This window comes from Scyliorhinus canicula, chromosome 26 (assembly GCF_902713615.1).
Source record: "Scyliorhinus canicula chromosome 26, sScyCan1.1, whole genome shotgun sequence".
NCBI classification, from domain to species: domain Eukaryota; kingdom Metazoa; phylum Chordata; class Chondrichthyes; order Carcharhiniformes; family Scyliorhinidae; genus Scyliorhinus; species Scyliorhinus canicula.
This window is the reverse complement of record NC_052171.1, coordinates 10,126,902-10,148,464: the sequence shown is the minus strand read 5'-3', so window position 1 is coordinate 10,148,464 and position 21,563 is coordinate 10,126,902. Positions and strand designations below refer to the sequence as shown.

At 55.5% G+C, this 21,563-nt stretch overlaps 1 protein-coding gene across 5 annotated transcripts in view; it reads left to right on the top strand.

The window, feature by feature from the left end:
- stard7 (StAR-related lipid transfer (START) domain containing 7) overlaps positions 1–19,720 on the top strand; it is a 55,096-nt gene extending 35,376 nt beyond the window's left edge. For 4 of the 5 annotated variants that reach the window (XM_038785570.1, XM_038785569.1, XM_038785572.1 and 1 more), the window contains 7 exons: positions 6,999–7,174; positions 9,143–9,192; positions 10,253–10,363; positions 11,916–11,998; positions 12,307–12,406; positions 16,302–16,386; positions 18,945–19,169. In XM_038785570.1, the coding sequence (XP_038641498.1) occupies positions 6,999–7,174; positions 9,143–9,192; positions 10,253–10,363; positions 11,916–11,998; positions 12,307–12,406; positions 16,302–16,386; positions 18,945–19,120 (781 nt within the window). In that variant the 3' untranslated portion in view covers positions 19,121–19,169. Of the gene's footprint in view, positions 1–6,998; positions 7,175–9,142; positions 9,193–10,252; positions 10,364–11,915; positions 11,999–12,306; positions 12,407–16,301; positions 16,387–18,944 lie in introns of all 5 variants that reach the window. The other variant, XM_038785573.1, reaches the window with a different exon arrangement.
- The last annotated feature ends 1,843 nt before the right edge of the window (positions 19,721–21,563 follow it).

Below are 21,563 nucleotides of genomic sequence, written 5' to 3'. Positions count from 1 at the left end.
TCCGGGAGCTCCGGTTTCCTCCCACAGTCCAAAGATGTGTGGGTAAGGTGGATTGGCCATGCTAAATTGCCCGTAGTGTCCTAAAAAGTAAGGTTAAGGGGGGGAGGGTTGTTGGGTTATGGGTATAGGGTGGATACGTGGGTTTGAGTGGGGTGATCATTGCTCGGCACAACATCGAGGGCCGAAGGGCCTGTTCTGTGCTGTACTGTTCTATGTTCTAACCTTTTTTGGACACTAAGGGCAATTTAGCATTGACAGTTCACCTAACCCGCACATCTTTGGACTGTGGGAGGAAACCGGAGCACCCGGAGGAAACCCACGCAGACATGGGGGGGGGAGAAGGTGCAGACTCCGCCGGGAATCGAACCTGGGACCCTGGAGCTGTGAAGCAATTGTGCTAACCACTGTGCTACCGTGCTGGGCTGCGGGAGTCGCTGGGGCTGGGCCAGCATTTCGTGCCCATCCCTAATTGCCCTTGAACTGAATGGTGTCTGAGGCCACTTGAGAGGGCAAGTTAAGAGCGAGCCAGGGCAGCAGGGTGGCGCAGTGGTTAGCACTGCTGCCTCACGGCGCCGAGGTCCCAGGTTCGATCCCGGCTCTGGGTCACTGTCCGTGTGGAGTTTGCACATTCTCCCCGTGTTTGCGTGGGTTTCGCCCCCCCCACAACCCAAAGATGTGCAGGTTAGGTGGATTGGCCACGCTAAATTGCCCCTTAATTGGAAAAAAAGAATTGGGTTAATTTTAAAAATATTAAAATGAAGCGATTTGATAGGGGCAGTGCGGGACCAATGTTTCCACATACGGGTACGATCATAGCCTGAGAGTGTGAGGTGGTCCCGGATCACTCCAGCAGGGAATTAGGGAGAAGCGTCTGTGCCTAGAGAGCGCTGAGAAGGAGGCGCTCGCTCCCACACGGAGGGCTTTGAGGTGAAGAGGATCGGTGTGCTTAAAGGAAAGCTGGTTCACCAGATGAGGGAGGAAGGTAGTGCAGGAGGTTCGGTGTGAGAGGGAAGGGGGGGTTTGGAGGAGGGTTTGGAACATAACCAATAGTAAATCATGGGGCTCAATGGCCTGGCTGTACTCGAGACTTGTTGCGAGGTGACCTCAGAGACTGGAAATAGAAACACAATATGAGCTGCGCTGTTAGCTGAGAAAGCAAGCCAAGGAATTCAGGCTCCACTGAAGGTGAAAGGGACAGAGTGGGGAGGGACGGAGATTTCATAGAATTTACAGTGCAGAAGGAGGCCATTCGGCAAATCGAGTCTGCACCGGCTCTTGGAAAGAGCACCCTACCCGAGGTCAACACCTCCACCCTATCCCCATAACCCAGTAACCCCACCCAACACTAAGGGCAATTTTGGACACCAAGGGCAATTGATCACGGCCAATCCACCTAACCTGCACATCTTTAGACTGTGGGAGGAAACCGGAGCACCCGGAGGAAACCCACGCAGACACGGGGGGAGGATGTGCAGACTCCGCACAGACAGTGACCCAAGCCGGAATCGAAACTGGGACCCTGGAGCTGTGAAGCGATTGTGCTATCCACAATGCTACCGTCTGGGGGTGAGGGGGGGTGGGGAGGGACTGGGGGTGAGGGGGAGTGGGGAGGGACTGGGGGTGAGGGGGAGTGGGGAAGGACTGGGGTGAGGGGGGAGTGGGAAAGGACTGGGGGTGAGGGGGAGTGGTAAGGGACTGGAGGGTGAGGGGGAGTGGGGAGGGACTGGGGCTGAGGGGGAGTGGGAAGGGACTGGGGCTGAGGGGGAGTGGGAAGGGACTGGGGGTGAGGGGGAGTGGGGAAGGACTGGGGGTGAGGGGGGAGTGGGAAAGGACTGGGGGTGAGGGGGAGTGGGGAAGGGACTGGAGGGTGAGGGGGAGTGGGGAGGGACTGGGGCTGAGGGGGAGTGGGAAGGGACTGGGGCTGAGGGGGAGTGGGAAGGGACTGGGGGTGAGGGGGAGTGGTAAGGGACTGGAGGGGGAGTGGGGAGGGACTGGGGCTGAGGGGGAGTGGGAAGGGACTGGGGCTGAGGGGGAGTGGGAAGGGACTGGGGCTGAGGGGGAGTGGGGAGGGACTGGGGCTGAGGGGGAGTGGGGAGGGACAGAGATGGAAGGGTCGGGGTGAGGGGGAGTGGGGAGGGACTGGGGGTGAGGGGGAGTGGGGAGGGACTGGGGGTGAGGGGGGAGTGGGAGGGACTGGGGGTGAGGGGGGAGTGGGAAGGGACTGGGGGTGAGGGGGAGTGGGGAGGGACTGGGGCTGAGGGGGAGTGGGAAGGGACTGGGGCTGAGGGGGAGTGGGAAGGGACTGGGGGTGAGGGGGAGTGGGGAAGGACTGGGGGTGAGGGGGGAGTGGGAAAGGACTGGGGGTGAGGGGGAGTGGGGAAGGGACTGGAGGGTGAGGGGGAGTGGGGAGGGACTGGGGCTGAGGGGGAGTGGGAAGGGACTGGGGCTGAGGGGGAGTGGGAAGGGACTGGGGGTGAGGGGGAGTGGTAAGGGACTGGAGTGGGGAGGGACTGGGGCTGAGGGGGAGTGGGAAGGGACTGGGGGTGAGGGGGAGTGGGAAGGGACTGGGGCTGAGGGGGAGTGGGGAGGGACTGGGGCTGAGGGGGAGTGGGGAGGGACAGAGATGGAAGGGTCGGGGTGAGGGGGAGTGGGGAGGGACTGGGGGTGAGGGGGAGTGGGGAGGGACTGGGGGTGAGGGGGGAGTGGGAGGGACTGGGGGTGAGGGGGGAGTGGGAAGGGACTGGGGGTGAGGGGGAGTGGGAGGGACTGGGGGTGAGGGGGGAGTGGGGAGGGACTGGGGGTGAGGGGGAGTGGGAAGGGACTGGGGGTGAGGGGGAGTGGGGAGGGACTGGGGGTGAGGGGGAGTGGGAAGGGACTGGGGGTGAGGGGGAGTGGGGAGGGACTGGGGATGAGGGGGAGTGGGGAGGGACTGGGGGTGATAGGGGAGTGGGGAAGGGACTGGAGGGTGAGGGGGGAGTGGGGAGGGACTGGGGGGGAGTGGGAAGGGACTGGGGGTGAGGGGGAGTGGGGAGGGACTGGGGATGAGGGGGAGTGGGGAGGGACTGGGGGTGATAGGGGAGTGGGGAAGGGACTGGAGGGTGAGGGGGGAGTGGGGAGGGACTGGGGGTGAGGGGGAGTGGGGAGGGACTGGGGTGAGGGGGGAGTGGGGAGGGACTGGGGGTGATAGGGGGTGGGGAGGGACTGGGGGTGAGGGGGGAGAGGGGAGGGACTGGGGGTGATAGGGGAGTGGGGAAGGGACTGGGGGTGAGGGGGGACAGTGTGTGCGGGGAGTGGCTGTAAGTGGGGAGAAACTTAGAATTTAAGGGCAGAAGGAGGCCATTTGGTCCATCGAGTCTGCATCGAATCTTGGAAAGAGCACCCGACTTCAGCCCTCACTTCCACCCTATCCCTGTAATTCAGTAACCCCACCTAACCTGTTTTTGGACACTAAGGGGAAATTTAGCGTGGCCAATCCACCTAACCTAATCCATCTTTGGACTGTGGGGGGGAAACCGGAGCACCCGGAGGAAACCCACGCAGACACGGGGTGGGACGTGCAGACTCCGCACAGTGACCCAGCGGGGAATCGAAACCGGGACCGTGGAGCTGTGAGGCTATAGTGCTAACCACTGTGCTACCGTGCCACCGGGTGGGGCTGTGATGCTGAAGGTGCTGGAGTTAATTGAAGCGGGGTTTATTTTTCCTGTTGGTTTGTACTCTGGCTCCTCTCTGCACACAGATCTGTCGTTACTGCTGGAAAATACAGACCGCACTGTGCTGGGCATGCAGATTACAGGCAGCTTGTTCCTCTTTTAAATGGAGATCTTCATCACGCTTTGCTTTAAATAGAAAGCTTGATGAAAATGGTGCGATTTATTTCCTGTGTTCCCCTCCATGGGGAGAAAAACTGCATCGAGACATCTCCTGTTCCTACGGGGGAGCCTTTCAGCCACTCCGTTTCCCAGAATAATGTTTTTATTTTCTGTTTTCCGCCGTTAGCTACAAAGCCCTGCATTTTTTGAGCTGTTAATCTATGCAACCTTGCTAAAGTATATTGCTGCTAATATGTATAATATCAAAAGCACGGGGCATAGAAAACCAGCTGACTATTGTGTGTGCCTTTAGATTAGGGATGGATGATTAGAGGATTCAGCCAACAAAGGGTTAAGGCCGCCCGCAAGGCTCGGAGTCCCGCATATTGTCGGTCGGGTGGATGTTCCTTTGAACTGTCATGGCAAAGAATTGTGCCAATGCTGGTCTTTCCAGGATTGGCAGCTCCCCGTTCTTTCGGTGCCCGTCCCAGGGTCTGTTACCTCCATTTTCATAGCTAGAATTTACAGTGCAGAAGGAGGCCATTCGGCCCATCGAGTCTGCACCGGCTCCTGGAAAGAGCACCCTACCCAAGGTCAACACCTCCACCCTATCCCCATAACCCATTAACCCCACCCATCACGGGGCAGCACGGTAGCACAGTGGTTAGCACAATTGCTTCACAGCTCCAGGGTTCCAGGTTCGATTCCGGCTTGGGTCACTGTCTGTGCAGAGTCTGCACGTCCTCCCCCCGTGTGTGCGTGGGTTTCCTCCGGGTGCTCCGGTTTCCTCCCACAGTCCAAAGATGTGCAGGTTAGGTGGATTGGCCGTGATAAATTGCCCTTAGAACATAGAACAGTACAGCACAGAACAGGCCCTTCGGCCCTCAATGTTGTGCCGAGCCATGATCACCCTACTCGAACCCACGTATCCACCCTATACCCGTAACCCAACAACTCCTCCCCCCCCCCCCCCCCCCAACCTTACTTTTTAGGACACTACGGGCAATTTTAGCATGGCCAATCCACCTAACCCGCACATCTTTGGACTGTGGGAGGAAACCGGAGCACTCGGAGGAAACCCACGCACACACGGGGAGGACGTGCAGACTCCACACAGACAGTGACCCAGCCGGGAATCGAACCTGGGACCCTGGAGCTGTGAAGCATTTATGCTAACCACCATGCTACCATGCTGCCCTTATTTTCCAAAATTGCCCTTAGTGTTGGGTGGGGTTACTGGGTTATGGGGATAGGGTGGAGGTGTTGACCTTGGGTCGGGTGCTCTTTCCAAGAGCCAGTGCAGACTCGATGGGCCGAACGGCCTCCTTCTGCACTGTAAATTCTATAATATAAAATAAAATAATCACTACGGGCAATTTTGGACACTAAGGGGCAATTTAGCATGGCCAATCCACCTAACCTGCACATCTTTGGACTGTGGGAGGAAACCGGAGCACCCGGAGGAGAACGTGCCGACTCCGCACAGGCAGTGACCCAAGCCGGGAATCGAACCTTGGACCCTGGAGCTGTGAAGCAATTGTGCTAACCACCATGCTACCGTGCTGCCCTCTGAAGCTCAATCGAAAAAGCAGCTCAAAGAAGTGGGGAGATTGGTGAATATTATTGTTTCAAAACCGGTTCAAGCTTTGCCAGAGAGATATGGTACGGTTGGTTAGTCCCTGCTTTTTTTTCTCTCGCTCCTGTATAAACTTACTCTTTATAAATAAATTCCTTTCAGTGCCTTAGCCTGTGCAATGACTGAGGGGCATTCCCCCCCCCACCGGTGCCGGCCCGGATAATCTATCATGTGATTTGCCGCTGTACCGTGTCAGTCGCAGTTTTTATTTCCTTGGCTGATCTGAATTAGCAGTCGAGGCACAACCATTTGCGAGGGATCATGCCGAGGAGGGACAGGAGGGCGAGTCGTGCTGATGGCCATCTACACAGTGACAGTTCAGGCAAGCGGGGGTCGCTAGCTTCATGGCCAAGTTGGTCAGAAGTGTCGGAACCCTTTTCTGTTGATCATTGGTTTGGAGGCTGCCAGAGGATTCAGCCAACAAAGGGTTAAGGCCGCCCACACGGCTCGGAGTCCCTCATTTTGGACGTGGTGAGTCTTTGGCTTTCCAGTCCCTCCCTATGTTCAGCGCCGGTTACAGCCCCCTCTGAGATGTGGCACTCCACTAATTATGTTCTCTTGAGCATCCCTGGTTTTAATGGCTCCCCCATTGGCAGGTCCAAAGGGTGGCGGTGGCACAGAGGTATTATCGCTGGACTTGTGATCCAGAGACCCAGGCAAAGATCTGGTGGATTTGGGTTCGAATCCCACCACTACAGATGGTGACATTTTTTTAAAAATAGAAATTTAGGGTACCCAATTATTTTTTCCAATATAGAGGCAATTTAGCGCGGCCAATCCACGTAACCTGCACATCTTAGAGTTGTGGGGGTGAGACCCACGCAGAGACGGGGAGAACGTGCAAACCCCACACGGGCAGCGACCCGGGGCCGGGATCGAACCCGGGACCTCGGCGGCTTGAGGCAGCAGTGCTAACCACTGCGCCACCATGCCCGCAGATGATGAAATTTGAATTGAATACCAAATCTCGGCGGGGCGGCGCAGTGGTTAGCACTGCTGCCTCACGGCGCCGAGGCCCCAGGTTCGATCCCGGCTCCGGGTCACTGTCCGTGTGGAGTTTACACATTCTCCCCGTGTCTGCGTGGGTTTCGCCCCCACAACCCAAAGATGTGCAGGGCAGGTGGATTGGCCACGCTAAATTGCCCCGTAATTGGAAAAAGATTTGGGTACCCTAAATTTATGGGGGGGGGGGAGAAGAAATCTCTGAATTGAAAGTCGAAGAATGACTGCGAAAACGTTGTCCGATTGTCGTCAAAACCCACTGGTTCACGAACGTCCTTTAGGGAAGGAAATCTGCCGTCCTTACCCGGTCTGGCCTACATGTGACTCCAGACCCCACAGCGATGCGGTTCACTCTCAAAAAAAAAAGTCCTCCGAAATGGAGGACATTTAAGTAATGGGTAACAAATGCTGACCCAGCCAGCGATGCCCACATCCATAAAACGGGTAAAGAAAAAGATTCTGAAGGGTTAATCAGTCCGTGCGGCAGGGGAGGCCAGTTTGTTACTCGATTTGCTCATCGGACAAGCGCTTTACCGCCCCCAACACAGATGCCTGAGCGATTTCAAAAGCGTGGAGGCCCCAGCCCCCGAGAAGCAGCGGAAACGGGAGCTGGCGGAGCGGGTTCACCGTCAGGAGGACGATGCGTGGGAGCCGGTGATGGACAGGCCTAGCTTCCGGCTGTGGCGCCGGCCCATTCCAGGCAGTCACCTCTACCAGTACCGAGGTAAGAGCGCAAGTCCCAACCTTCTCAGCGTAGCCAACCCACGTGGCAAATGTCCTCGCCGGGGGGAGGGGGGTGGCGAGAGTGACTTTTCGGGATGTCGACCAAACAGCGTCCAGTCTCGCGCACCGTTTCTGTCTCCTTGCCAAAGGACGGGGATCCCAATTCGGGATCAATCCCGGGATGGTGGGATTATCCAGTGAGGAGGCTGGACCGGTATTCGCTGGAGTTTAAAGGATTGAGAGGCGATCTCTTCGATACATAGGAAATTCTTACAGGGCTCGACAGGGTAAATGCAAGAACGTTTCCCCTGGCTGGGGGAGGGAGAGCTCACTGGGGACACAGTCTCAGAATAAGGGACAGCCTATTTCTCATTGAGGCGAGGAGATATTCCTTCACTCATCAGACATAGGAGCAGATTTGGGCCATTCAGCCCATCGAGTCTGCTCCGCCATTCAATCATGGCTGATATTTTCTCATCCCCATTCTCCTGCCTTCTCCCCGTAACCCCTGACCCCCTTATTGATCAACAACCTATCAATCTCTGTCTTAAAGGCACTCAGTGATTTGGCCTCCACAGCCTTCTGCGGCAAAGAGTTCCACAGATTCACCACCCTCTGGCTGAAGAAATTCCTCCTCATCTCTGTTTTAAAGGATCGTCCCTTTAGTCTGAGATGGTGTCCTCTGGTTCTAGTTTTTCCAACAAGTGGAAACATCCTCTCCACGTCCACTCTATCCAGGCCTCGCAGTATCCTGTAAGTTTCAATAAGATCCCCCCTCATCCTTCTAAACTCCAACGAGTACAGACCCAGACTCCACAACTGTTCCTCATACAACAAGCTCTTCATTCCAGGGATCATTCTTGTGAACCTCCTCTGGACCCTTTCCAAGGCCAGCACATCCTTCCTTAGATACGGGGCCCAAAACTGCTCACAATACTCCAAATGGGGTCTGACCAGAGCCTGATACAGCCTCAGAAGTACATCCCTGCTCTTGTATTCTAGCCCTCTCGACATGAATGCTAACATTGCATTTAACCATAATAATAATAATCGCGTATTGTCACGAGTAGGCTTCAATGAAGTTACTGTGAAAAGCCCCTAGTCGCCACATTCCGGCGCCTGTTCGGGGAGGCTGGTACGGGAATTGAACCCACGCTGCTGGTCTTGTTCTGCATTACAAGCCAGCTGTTTAGTTCTCTGTGCTAAACCAGCCCTTTCTGTGCCCTCTGGTTCTAGTTTCTCCTACAATTGGAAACATCCTCTCCACGTCCACTCTATCCAGGCCTCGCAGTATCCTGTAAGTTTCAATAAGATCCCCCTCATCCTTCTAAACCCCAACGAGTACAGACCCAGAGTCCTCAACCGTTCCTCATACGCAAACTCTTTATTCCAGGGATCATTCTTGTGAACCTCCTCTGGACCCTTTCCTAGGCCAGAACATCCTTCCTTAGATACGGGGCCCAAAACTGCTCACAATGCTCCAAATGGGGTCTGACCAGAGCCTTATACAGCCTCAGAAGTACATCCCTGCTCTTGTATTCTAGCCCTCTTGACATGAATGCTAACATTGCATTTGCCTTCCTAACTGCCGACTGAACCTACATGTTAACCTTGAAAAAGGACTTCCGAATCCCTTTGTGCTTCTGATTTCCAAAGCCTTTTCCCATTTAGTAAATAGTCTATGCCTAAATTCTTCTTAGCAAAGTGCATAACCCACACTCAAGAAGGTGGGATTTGGACATGGAGCAAATTCAAGAGAAGATTGATAGATTTCTAGGCATTAAAGGTACCAAGGGATTTGGGGATAGTGCGGCGGGGGGGGGGGCCTTACGTTCCTCAGAGGCTCCAGGTTGGCACGTGTTGAGTTGGAAAGGGGGGGGCGATGTGGGTCAGCGGGAGTCACTGCGATGCCTCGTCAGCTGGTGCTTGATTGATGTATCTCCCTCTCTCGTTCCGTTTCCCTCCGCAGTGTTTGGAACGTACACCGACGTCACCCCTCGACAGTTCTTCAATGTGCAGGTACAGCGTTGGAATCGATTGGAAAGTGCGTCTTTCCGCTGTGTCTCCCCGTATCTGAGTAAAAGACGGATAGGTCCCTGCATTCTATACAGCGCCGTACCATATCGCTCACTGATGTCTCAAAGCACTTTGTGTATAATGAACAGCTTTGAAATACAATCCTTAATATATCAAATCAATGGAAGGTACATTTTCTATACCCCCCCTCCCCCCCCAAAATTCCTATTCTTTTCCCACCAGACCAGCAGAAATGGAAATGTCGATCTCTGGGATTAGCGACTTGGATGTCATCAATTCCAGAACTGCTGGTGGCCTCCTTTTTACATTAGGCTTGCATTAACACTGCAATGAAGTTACTGTGAAAAGCCCCTCGTCGCCACACTCCGGCGCCTGTTCGGGTACACGGAGGGAGAATTCAGAATGTCCAATTCACCCTAACAGCACGTCTTTCGGGACTGTGGGAGGAAACCGGAGCACCCGGAGGAAACCCACGCAGACACGGGGAGAACGTGCAGACTCCGCACAGACAGTGACCCAGCCGGGAATCGAACCCGAGCCCCTGGCGCTGTGAGTGCTAACTGTGTCACCCTTCACGGTTTCACAGATCAGTGGTGTTAATCGTCCTCTCCCTCCAGCAAGGTTCTATCTACCTGTCAGCCCGTGTCTCGCTTTGCCTTCCAATTCCCTCCGCTGGGCCTCCCGGCCAGATCCTAGTCCCGTTGTTATGTTGCCGTTTCAGCATCCAGCGAGAGAGAGACCCAGCTTTCTTTCTGCTCCTCCTACTCGGCTATACCTCGGCCACAGCTGTCAGGCATCGCCTCGGGGGGGGCATTTCCTGCGGTTTAACGCTGAAGCCCTCCTCTGAACTCCCATCGCAAATCTCCGTACCTCAACTCCAATCCCAATGGCTCTGCCTGGGACCCATTCTCTCATCTGTGGGCAGCTCCGAAACCTCGCAGCAACGGTCCCCGAGCAGGTTGTCTCTCGTGTTCCCCCCTCCCCACCGTGGGAAAGGGCTGCCTCCTGTTGCGGCGCCGTCTAACCGAGTCTCTCTGCACAGCTCGACACGGAGTACAGGAAGAAATGGGACGAGCTGGTCATCAAACTGGAAGTGATCGAGCGGGACGATTTGTCAGGATCGGAGATCGTCCACTGGGTCACGCACTTCCCGGTAAGCTGGTTGGTATGCATGTGTGTGTGTACGGGCGCGTGCGCGTGTGTCTCGGTTCCACCCCCCCCCCCCCCCCCCCCCCCCCCCCCCCCCCCCCCTCCGACACTCCACAAGCGTCGGTGCTACCCACCACCCGCGCAGGGCTGGGCATCCCGGCCTTGGCACCTAATGGTCAGCCCAGCGCTCAAATGGGCGTTGACGACAGCGGTGGACAGAGCAACCTCTGACAGTGCAGACCACCTTGATCGAGATACCCCGACGGCCCCCACTGCAGCCAGGGGTCTGGCTAAAGCAGTCTGGAACATCAAGTGGGTCAGCTTTTCGACTTTGGCTCGGTGTCCCCTTGACACATATGGACTGTGTTTTTTTTAAAATTATTTCGCGAGATGTGGGCGTCGCTGGCCGAGCCCAGCTTCTGTTCCCGTCCCTAATTGCCCCTTGAGAAGGTGGTGGGTGAGCCGCCTCCTTGAGCCGCTGCAGTCCGTCTGATGTAGGTACACCCACCGTGCTGTTAGGGAGTGCCAGGGTTTTGACCCAGCGACAGTGAAGGAACGGCCGATATATTTCCAAGTCGGGGCGGTGAGTGACTTGGAGGGGAACCTCCAGGTGGTGGGTTTCCCAGGTATCTGCTGCCCCTTGTCCTTCTAGATGGTAGAGGCCGTGGGTTTGGAAAGTGCTGCCTAAGGAGCCTTGGTGAGTTGCTGCAGTGCATCTTGTAGATGGTACACACGGCTGCCACTGTGCGTCGGTGGTGGAGGGAGTGAATGTTTGTGGATGGGGTGCCGATCAAGCGGGCCTGCTTTGTCCTGGATGGTGTGGAGCTTCTTGAGTGTTGTTGGGAGCTGCACTCATCCAGGCAAGTGGAGAGTATTCCCTCACACTCCTGACTTGTGCCTTGTAGATGGTGGACAGGCTTTGGGGGGAGTCAGGAGGTGAGTTACTCTCCGCAGAATTCCCAGCCTCTGACGTGCTCTGGTAGCCACTGGCTGGGTCCAGTTCCGTTTCTGATCAATGGTAACCCCCAGGATGCTGATTGGTGCCATTTCACATGAAGCCAGATGATTTTATCTGGACGGTGACTGTCCGACACAGTGATGTTTCTGAAGTTGGGTTTTATCATATTTTCCCTGTAAGGTTGTCTGATCAGCTGATTAAAATGTCAATTCACCTTGAGCAGAAAGGCAAGACTCTGGTATTTCTAATAATCTTACATTAACGCTGCAATGAAGTTACTGTGAAAAGCCCCTAGTCGCCACATTCCGGCGCCTGTTCGGGTACACAGAGGGAGAATTCAGAATGTCCAATTTACCCAACAAGCACGTCTTTCGGGACTTGTGGGAGGAAGCCGGAGGAAACCCGCGCAGACACGTGGAGAACGTGCAGACTCTGCACAGACAGTGACCCAAGCCGGGAATCGAACCCGGGACCCTGGCGCTGTGAAGCTAACCACTGAATCCCGGAGCCAACTACAGGGGAAAGAAATGAGGTTAAAACAACTTGGTGGGGATGGGGTGAGCTTTTTAATTCTCCTGTGTTTCTTTCTGTCCCCTAGTATCCCCTTTACTCACGGGACTACCTGTATATCCGACGGTATCACGTGGACCAGAATAACAATATAATGGTGCTGGTCTCAAGGTGAGAGTTTGAGGGTTTAAACTTCTCCTTCGCTCTGCACAACTTTGGAGTTGCTCCCGTCCTCTTGTGTGTAATAGTTTAAATATATCCATCCTCGCAAAGTCTTCAGTAAATGCTTTGAGATTGTGCACTTCTGTGTGTGTGTGTGTTTTTTAAGGAATCTGTGTGTCAGTGAATGCTGATCTCTGGGATTGTGATGGTCCTGATTTGGGCTGATGGTTCTCAGCACAGAGCGGACATCTTCGGCATCCCAGGAAGCTGGGGTATCCGATTGCAGCCTTCCCTCAGATCTCATTCTTTCTATTCAGGGCTGTCGAGCATCCAGAGGTTCCGGAGAGCCCCAGTTATGTGCGAGTGTCAACTTATCAGTCCCAGATGGTGATCAAGCCACATCGATCGTTTGATGAGGTATGCGTCTGTGTGCCCCTGTCCGTGCGTCTGTGTGCCCGCGTCTGTGTGCCCTTGTCCATGAGTCTGTGTGTGTGCCCCTGTCAGTGCGTCTTTGTGCCCCTGTCCGTGCGTCTGTGTGCCCGCGTCTGTGTGCCCTTGTCCATGCGTCTGTGTGCCCCTGTCCGTGCGTCTGTGTTCCCCTGTCAGTGCATCTTTGTGTCCCTGTCCGTGCGTCTGTGTGCCCCCTGTCCGTGCGTCTGTGTGCCCCTGTCAGTGCGTCTGTGTGCCCCTGTCAGTGCGTCTGTGTGCCCCTGTCAGTGCGTCTGTGTGCCCCTGTCAGTGCGTCTGTGTGCCCCTGTCAGTGCGTCTGTGTGCCCCTGTCCGTGCGTCTGTGTGCCCCCTGTCCGTGCGTCTGTGTGCCCCTGTCAGTGTGTCTGTGTGCCCCCTGTCCGTGCGTCTGTGTGCCCCTGTCAGTGCGTCTGCCTGCCCCTGTCAGTGCGTCTGTGTGCCCCTGTCCCGGCGTCTGTGTGCCCCTGTCAGTGCGTCTGTGTGTCCCTGTCAGTGCGTCTGTGTGCCCCCTGTCAGTGCGTCTGTGTGCCCCCTGTCAGTGCGTCTGTGTGCCCCCTGTCAGTGCGTCTGTGTTCCCCTGTCAGTGCATCTTTGTGTCCCTGTCCGTGCGTCTGTGTTCCCCTGTCCGTGCGTCTGTGTTCCCCTGTCCCTGCGTCTGTGTGCCCCCTGTCCCTGCGTCTGTGTGCCCCTGTCAGTGCGTCTGTGTGCCCCTGTCAGTGCGTCTGTGTGCCCCTGTCTGTGTGTGCCCCTGTCTGTGTGCCCCCTGTCCGTGCGTCTGTGTGCCGCTGTCAGTGCGTCTGTGTGCCCCTGTCAGTGCGTCTGTGTGCCCCCTGTCCGTGCGTCTGTGTGCCCCCTGTCCGTGCGTCTGTGTGCCCCCTGTCCGTGCGTCTGTGTGCCCCTGTCAGTGCGTCTGTGTGCCCCTGTCAGTGCGTCTGTGTGCCCCTGTCTGTGTGTGCCCCTGTCTGTGTGCCCCCTGTCAGTGCGTCTGTGTGCCCCTGTCAGTGTGTCTGTGTGCCCCTGTCAGTGCGTCTGTGTGCCCCTGTCAGTGCGTCTGTGTGCCCCTGTCAGTGTGTCTGTGTGCCCCTGTCAGTGTGTCTGTGTGCCCCTGTCCGTGCGTCTGTGTGCCCCTGTCAGTGCGTCTGTGTGCCCCTGTCAGTGTGTCTGTGTGCCCCTGTCAGTGCGTCTGTGTGCCCCTGTCAGTGCGTCTGTGTGCCCCCTGTCAGTGCGTCTGTGTGCCCCTGTCAGTGCGTCTGTGTGCCCCTGTCAGTGTGTCTGTGTGTCCCTGTCCGTGCGTCTGTGTGCCCCCTGTCCCTGCGTCTGTGTGCCCTTGTCCATGCGTCTGTGTGCCCTTGTCCATGCGTCTGTGTGCCCCTGTCAGTGCGTCTGTGTGCCCCTGTCAGTGCGTCTGTGTGCCCCTGTCAGTGCGTCTGTGTGCCCCTGTCAGTGCGTCTGTGTGCCCCTGTCAGTGTGTCTGTGTGTCCCTGTCAGTGCATCTTTGTGTCCCTGTCAGTGCGTCTGTGTGCCCCCTGTCAGTGCGTCTGTGTGTCCCTGTCCATGCGTCTGTGTTCCCCTGTCCCTGCGTCTGTGTGCCCCTGTCAGTGCGTCTGTGTGCCCCTGTCCGTGTGTCTGTGTGTCCCTGTCAGTGTGTCTGTGTGCCCCTGTCAGTGCGTCTGTGTGTGCCCCTGTCCGTGCGTCTGTGTGCCCCTGTCAGTGCATCTTTGTGTCCCTGTCCGTGCGTCTGTGTGTCCCTGTCAGTGCGTCTGTGTGTCCCTGTCAGTGCGTCTGTGTGTCCCTGTCAGTGCGTCTTTGTGTCCCTGTCCGTGCGTCTGTGTGTCCCTGTCAGTGCGTCTGTGTGTCCCTGTCAGTGCGTCTGTGTGCCCCTGTCAGTGCATCTTTGTGTCCCTGTCCGTGCGTCTGTGTGTCCCTGTCCGTGCGTCTGTGTGCCCCTGTCAGTGCGTCTGTGTGTCCCTGTCCGTGCGTCTGTGTGTCCCTGTCCGTGCGTCTGTGTGCCCCTGTCCGTGCGTCTGTGTGCCCCTGTCCGTGCGTCTGTGTGCCCCTGTCAGTGCGTCTGTGTGCCCCTGTCAGTGCGTCTGTGTGTCCCTGTCAGTGCGTCTGTGTGTCCCTGTCAGTGCGTCTTTGTGTCCCTGTCAGTGCGTCTGTGTGTCCCTGTCAGTGCGTCTTTGTGCCCCTGTCAGTGTGTCTGTGTGCCCCTGTCCATGCGTCTTTGTGTCCCTGTCCGTGCGTCTGTGTGTCCCTGTCAGTGCGTCTGTGTGCCCCTGTCAGTGCGTCTGTGTGCCCCTGTCCATGCGTCTTTGTGTCCCTGTCCGTGCGTCTGTGTGTCCCTGTCAGTGCGTCTGTGTGCCCCTGTCCATGCGTCTTTGTGTCCCTGTCCGTGCGTCTGTGTGTCCCTGTCAGTGCGTCTGTGTGCCCCTGTCAGTGCGTCTGTGTGCCCCTGTCCCGGCGTCTGTGTGCCCCTGTCAGTGCGTCTGTGTTCCCCTGTCAGTGCGTCTGTGTGTCCCTGTCAGTGCGTCTGTGTGTCCCTGTCAGTGCGTCTGTGTGCCCCTGTCAGTGCGTCTGTGTGCCCCTGTCAGTGTGTCTGTGTGCCCCCTGTCTGTGTGTCTGTGTGCCCCTGTCCGTGCGTCTGTGTGCCCCTGTCCGTGCGTCTGTGTGCCCCTGTCAGTGCGTCTGTGTGCCCCTGTCAGTGCGTCTGTGTGCCCCTGTCAGTGTGTCTGTGTGTCCCTGTCCGTGCGTCTGTGTGCCCCTGTCAGTGCGTCTGTGTGCCCCTGTCAGTGCGTCTGTGTGCCCCTGTCAGTGCGTCTGTGTGCCCTTGTCCATGCGTCTGTGTGTCCCTGTCCGTGCGTCTGTGTGCCCCTGTCAGTGCGTCTGTGTGTCCCTGTCAGTGCGTCTGTGTGTCCCTATCAGTGCGTCTGTGTGCCCCTGTCCGTGCGTCTGTGTGCCCCTGTCAGTGCGTCTGTGTGTCCCTGTCAGTGCGTCTGTGTGTCCCTGTCAGTGCGTCTGTGTGCCCCTGTCCGTGCGTCTGTGTGCCCTTGTCCATGCGTCTGTGTGTCCCTGTCCGTGCGTCTGTGTGCCCCTGTCAGTGTGTCTGTGTGTCCCTGTCAGTGCGTCTGTGTGCCCCTGTCAGTGTGTCTGTGTGTCCCTGTCAGTGTGTCTGTGTGTCCCTGTCAGTGTGTCTGTGTGTCCCTGTCAGTGCGTCTGTGTGCCCCTGTCTGTGTGTCTGTGTGCCCCTGTCAGTGTGTCTGTGTGTCCCTGTCAGTGCGTCTGTGTGCCCCCTGTCAGTGTGTCTGTGTGCCCCTGTCAGTGCGTCTGTGTGTTCCCCTGTCCGTGCGTCTGTGTGTCCCTGTCAGTGCGTCTGTGTGTCCCTGTCAGTGCGTCTGTGTGTCCCTGTCAGTGTGTCTGTGTGTCCCTGTCAGTGTGTCTGTGTGTCCCTGTCAGTGCGTCTGTGTGCCCCCTGTCAGTGTGTCTGTGTGCCCCTGTCAGTGCGTCTGTGTGTTCCCCTGTCCGTGCGTCTGTGTGTCCCTGTCAGTGCGTCTGTGTTCCCCTGTCCGTGCGTCTGTGTGCCCCTGTCCGTGCGTCTGTGTGTCCCTGTCAGTGTGTCTGTGTGCCCCTGTCAGTGTGTCTGTGTGCCCCTGTCCGTGCGTCTGTGTGGCCTTGTCCGTGCGTATGTGTGCCACTGTCCACGCTGGTCCCCGTGTCTGCGCCACCGTCTGCCGCGTCTGTGCGCATTGTTCCCCGCGTCTGTGCGGGCTAGTTCCCGTGACTGTGTGCGTGGGCCTGGGTCTCTGATGGTGGTATGATTGAGACTTCAATTCTTTTTAACTTTCAGAATGGCTTTGACTACCTCCTTACGTATAGTGATGACCCACAGACCGTGTTCCCTCGTTACTGTGTCAGCTGGATGATGTCTAGCGGTAAGCAGACAAAACGTCAAGTCCCTGAGCATCCCCCGGGGGTGGCGCTGTGGCAAGGGTCAAAGGCGCTGGGCAGAGTCCGAGGCTGTTGGCCTTGCCTCGTTCAGAGCCGGAATCCCGAGAGGAAGCAAACATGTCCATTCGGACAAAATATTCCTGATTCAGGCCAGCGCAGTACTGCTGGGAGCGTGTCTCTGGGAGATTCGCCTGTGGGCCTAGCCCACAATGACACAATCAGGGGAGGGAGGGGGTCTCCTCTAGCCTGCTGGTGTGGCAGGAGTTGGCTCTATTGTTATGGGCAGGGCCTACTCTACAGGCGTAGTGCAACAGAGAGCTAAAGTACTTTTCAATTGAAACAATGTTTATTTATGAAACCAGTTAACACTTTATAAACCCACAGTAAACATGCTAACAACTATCAACACCAATAAATCCCCCGAACAATACAGCACTCTATAAGTAACTCTTAATCTTTCCTTGCAACATCCATAAGACAAAAAACCTTTTTACAGAAAGACATCAGGTTTAACTTCGCTACAGAAACAGGTATTTTTGTTAAATCACTAAAGGATCTGGAGACAGTCTTTAGATTGCAGAGAGAGAGAGAGACTAATACACCTTCTGGCTGTGACTGCAGCTATCCAGCTCTCAAAACAAAACTAAAACACACCCTGCAGCAAACAGCCTAAAACGAAAGTAAAAGCAGACAGCCAGCCCAGCTCCACCCACACTCTGACATCACTGATAAACACCCATTTCTTAAAGGTACACCCACTACAGCTATTTTATAAAGACCCATTTCTTAAAGGTACTCTCACATGACAGTATTGGGTTCAGGGGATAGGGCGGGGTGCACGGGGGCGTGTAAATGGGTAGAGTGCTCACTTGAAGGGTCGGTACCGACTCGCTGGGCCCAATGGCCATGTCCTGCTCTGTAGGGAATCTATGAATCAAATAACAATGGGGCAGCACGGCGGCCCAGTGGGTTAGCCCTGCTGCCCCACGGCGCCGAGGTCCCAGGTTCGATCCCGGACCCGGGTCACTGTCCGTGTGGAGTTTGCACATTCTCCCCGTGTTTGCGTGGGTTTCGCCCCCACAGCCCAAAGATGTGCAGGTTAGGTGGATTGGCCACGGCTAAATTGCCCCTTAATTGGGAAAAATGAATTGGGTACTCTAAATTTATTTTTTAAAAAACAAAGGGATAATGACCAGATCGTCAGCTTTTGAGGAATAAATATTCTCCAGGGCCTCCAGGGAGGCCTCACTCTTTTCCAAATTGAGCCACTCGAGTGGGCAAAATGGGGAATAGGAAAGAGTTTGCTAGTATTTAAGCTAGACTTGGGTTGTAATTGTTTAATAGATTGCACCAGTGTATAAAGGGGATGCAAGTGGCACTGTGGGAGAAGTGAGTACTGTACATAAACCTGCTCCCTGGTTGTTGTTATCGCGTTACCATCGGTAACAATGGGGAGCCTAAATTCCTCGTCGAATTGTTCGACCCTAATTGAACTGAGTGGCGTGCCGTTTCAGAAGGTTTTTTTTTTGCCGTCACATGTAGGACCAGCTAAGAATGGCCGGTTTCCTCTCCCCTATAGGAATCCCGAACTTCAAAGCAGGAGTGCAAATGGGACAGGAGTGAACCCAATGGGTTTTTGGACAGGCGACAACGGTTTTGTGGTCATTCCGGGTTTTGACTGGATTCTAATCTCACCATCTGCGGTGGTGGGATTTGAACCCTCCTCTCTGAATTACAAGTCCCACGACAATCTGTGTGGAGTCTGCACGTCCTCCCCGTGTGTGCGTGGGTTTCCTCCGGGTGCTCCGGTTTCCTCCCACAGTCCAAAGATGTGCGGGTTAGGTGGATTGGCCATGCTAAATTGCCCGTAGTGTAAGGTTAATGGGGGGATTGTTGGGTTACGGGTATACGGGTTACGTGGGTTTAAGTAGGGTGATCATTGTTCGGCACAACATCGAGGGCCGAAGGGCCTGTTCTGTGCTGTACTGTTCTATGTTCTATAATCCCACTACGCCAGTGCGTCCTTTCACCAAATATAAGATGCTCGTCAGGGTTGGTCTGTGATTTGAAATCTTCCACGGTGCCCTTAATTCCCGTACCGGCCTCCCCGAACAGGCGCCGGAATGTGGCGACTAGAGGCTTTTCACAGTAACTTCATTGAAGCCTACTCGTGACAATAAGCCATTTTCATTTCATAATTATTTCACCCCACAATTCCTGACAAACATCTCCTGTATTAAAAATAAATTTAGAGTACCCAATTCTTTTTTTTTCGCAATGAAGGGGCAATTTAGCGCGGCCAATCCACCTACTCTGCACGTCTCTAAGTTGTGTGTGTGAGACGCACGCAGACACGGGGAGACTGTGCAAACTCCACACGGACAGTGACCCGGGACCTCGGCGCCGTGGGGCAGTGGTTTGGGGTTGTGGAAAACCCGGTCTGGAAGAGTGTGGTGGAGGCAGATTCAATTGAGACCTTCGAGTGGGTTGTGTGGATGGCAGCAACATGCATGGGTCACCGCCTTGTTGATCTCCTTCCCAGGTATGCCCGACTTCCTGGAGAAGTTGCACACGGCGGCCGTTCGAGCGAGGAACATGGAGATCAAGATTAAGGACTACATCAGCTCCCGCGTCTCCGAGAGCGTCGATGCCAAGCAGCTGCAGAATCCCGAGCACCAAGGGAGCAGCTGTGGTTCGCACCAAATGGACTACGCGTAAGATTTCCACCCCACCCCGGCGACCACATAGATGGTGGTGAGATGTTGTGCAGCCGAGGTGGGTGGGGGGAATCTGACTCCGAGTTATGCTGCCAAACAAGAGCGACTCACGAGCGAGCAGCTTCCCGAGAAGACTGGTGCGTTGAGGCGACCATTTTGGGCGCTGGACGGGCGCAGGGCTACAAGGTTTACCCAGGGTGTGGTCGAAAGAGTCGCGTTATCTCCAAAACTTCGAAGTACTTTTTTTTTAAAAACACAAACTTATCCTAGCACTTCATTTGAAATTAAATGTTCGAGTGTCCAGTCGCAATTTGGTCCAATTCTGCCTTATTGGGACAACCTCTTGAATCTGCTCAACCTTCGGGAGCCAGTTAGGGGAATGGCGAGGGTGGTGGGGAGGGAGAAACACTTTCTCGTGATGTGTCATCATTTCCTAGTAGATCGTTCAATCATGTAAAAAAAATTCCACGTTTCAGGATTTACACGGGGTTCTGTGACACTCCTGGCAGCCCTACTTGTTTGTATGCGAGCGAATTAGTGTCTTTTCTTTTTTGCAAGAGGTTGCTGGAGTATTTTTGAATAAAAACGTCTTATTTTGTAATGGTTTCCCCCTCCGTCAACACAAGTACTACCCAAGGTTGTACCTGCAAAGTGCTCTCTCTCTCTCAGGGAAAGAGGAGTTTGCCTCTCTCTCTCTCTCTCTCTCTCTTCCTCAATCTGCAAAACAACAATAGAACATAGAACAGTACAGCACAGAACAGGCCCTTCGGCCCTCGATGTTGTGCCGAGCAATTATCACCCTACTCAAACCCACGTATCCACCCTATACCCGGAACCCACACACATCCGTATAATAATAATATAGCAATCTTCATTGTCACAAGTCGGCTTACGTTAACGCCTGCAATGAAGTTACTGTGAAAAGCCCCTCGTCGCCACACTCCGGCGCCTGTTCGGGTACACGGAGGGAGAATTCAGAATGTCCAATTCACCCTAACAAGCACGTCTTTCGGGGACTTGTGGGAGGAAACCCACGCAGACACGGGGGGAGAACGTGCAGACTCCGTGCGGTGACCCAAGCCGAGAATCGAACCCGGGACCCTGGAGCTAACCACTGCGCTCCAGTGCCTCCTCAGTGCCTTATTGGAGCCAGTTTACAAATTCTTTCATTGAACAAGTTCTGTGTCAATCCACCACCCCCCCCCCCCCCCCCCCCCCCCCCCCACCCCCCACTCCGAAGGTGGAACATCAGCCGGGGTGCCTGCTCCCTGTTGCTATATTGGAGGAGAATGGACGAAATGTTTGTGACAATGGAGAAGGGATGCTAGTGTGAAAGGGGGTTTGATGCGTGACCCCCCCCCCCCCCCCCCCCCTCGCCAATTCAATTCCACTGTAACCTGCACTCCCCCCCCCCCCCCCCCCCCCCGCCACATTTTTTTCCCCTTGGCCAAAAACCCAAAAGAAGGGCAAAGGCTGGTATCATGACTGGTACAGGGCCGAAGGGCCTGTTCCTGTGCTGTATTCTTTGTTCGATTGTGACCCGCAGGAGCTGGTCGGTCGTGTGCCTCGGGACAGTTTAGCAGCAACGCTGACTTTCCACCAGGAGATGGCAGTCTCGCGCTGGGTAATGCAGGAGACTAACTGCGAGGTGGAGACTGCATTCCTGTCAGGAACCTTGGGCATGGCCCCTCCCCTCCCCTCCTATCGGTTATCCTTGAAGCGTGGTCATTGTAATGTAAGGAAGCAAAATCCTTACCACTGCGGCGGGGAGGCACAGAAGCATTGATCCATGTGCCTTACTTTTCTCAATCTTCAGACTTGAAGCCGCTTGGCGTGCACTTCCCAATAAAGCTCTGGGCAACCCCCCCCCCCCCCTACCCAATCTCATCAGGCCTTGGTTGTTTGACCACAGAAGGCATCACCGCCTGGCCAATGCAGGTCGTCGCTCAACCCAGAGGGCCAGCCCGGGAACATTTTGCAGTCCCTCCCTCAGGCTGAGTTAGCAGTTTGGGCGTCACCTCTCGATTTAACGTGTGGTCCACTCTGTTGTTCCTGCCGCCAACTGTGTTTGTACCAGTGGAGTGGGTTTTCCTTTCTTTTAATATCAATTTAGAGTACCCAATTCTGTTTTTCCCCCAATTAAGGGGCGATTTAGCCTGGCCAATCCACCTGCCCTGCGTTTCTTTGGGTTGTGGGGGGGGAGACCCACGCAGACACGGGGAGAATGTGCAAACTCCTCACGGAAAGTGACCCAGAGCCGGGATCGAACCCGGGTCCTCGGCACCGTGAGGCAGCAGTGCTAACCATTGCGCCTCCATGCCACCCCGTGCAGTGGATTTGAACAAGCTGCTGCATCTCGGAAAACTAATGCTGAATTAAATCTGACCCAGGCTCCCAGGTAATTCAAAAAAGGGAACAAGTTCCCTTGCTTCGCAGAGGAACGG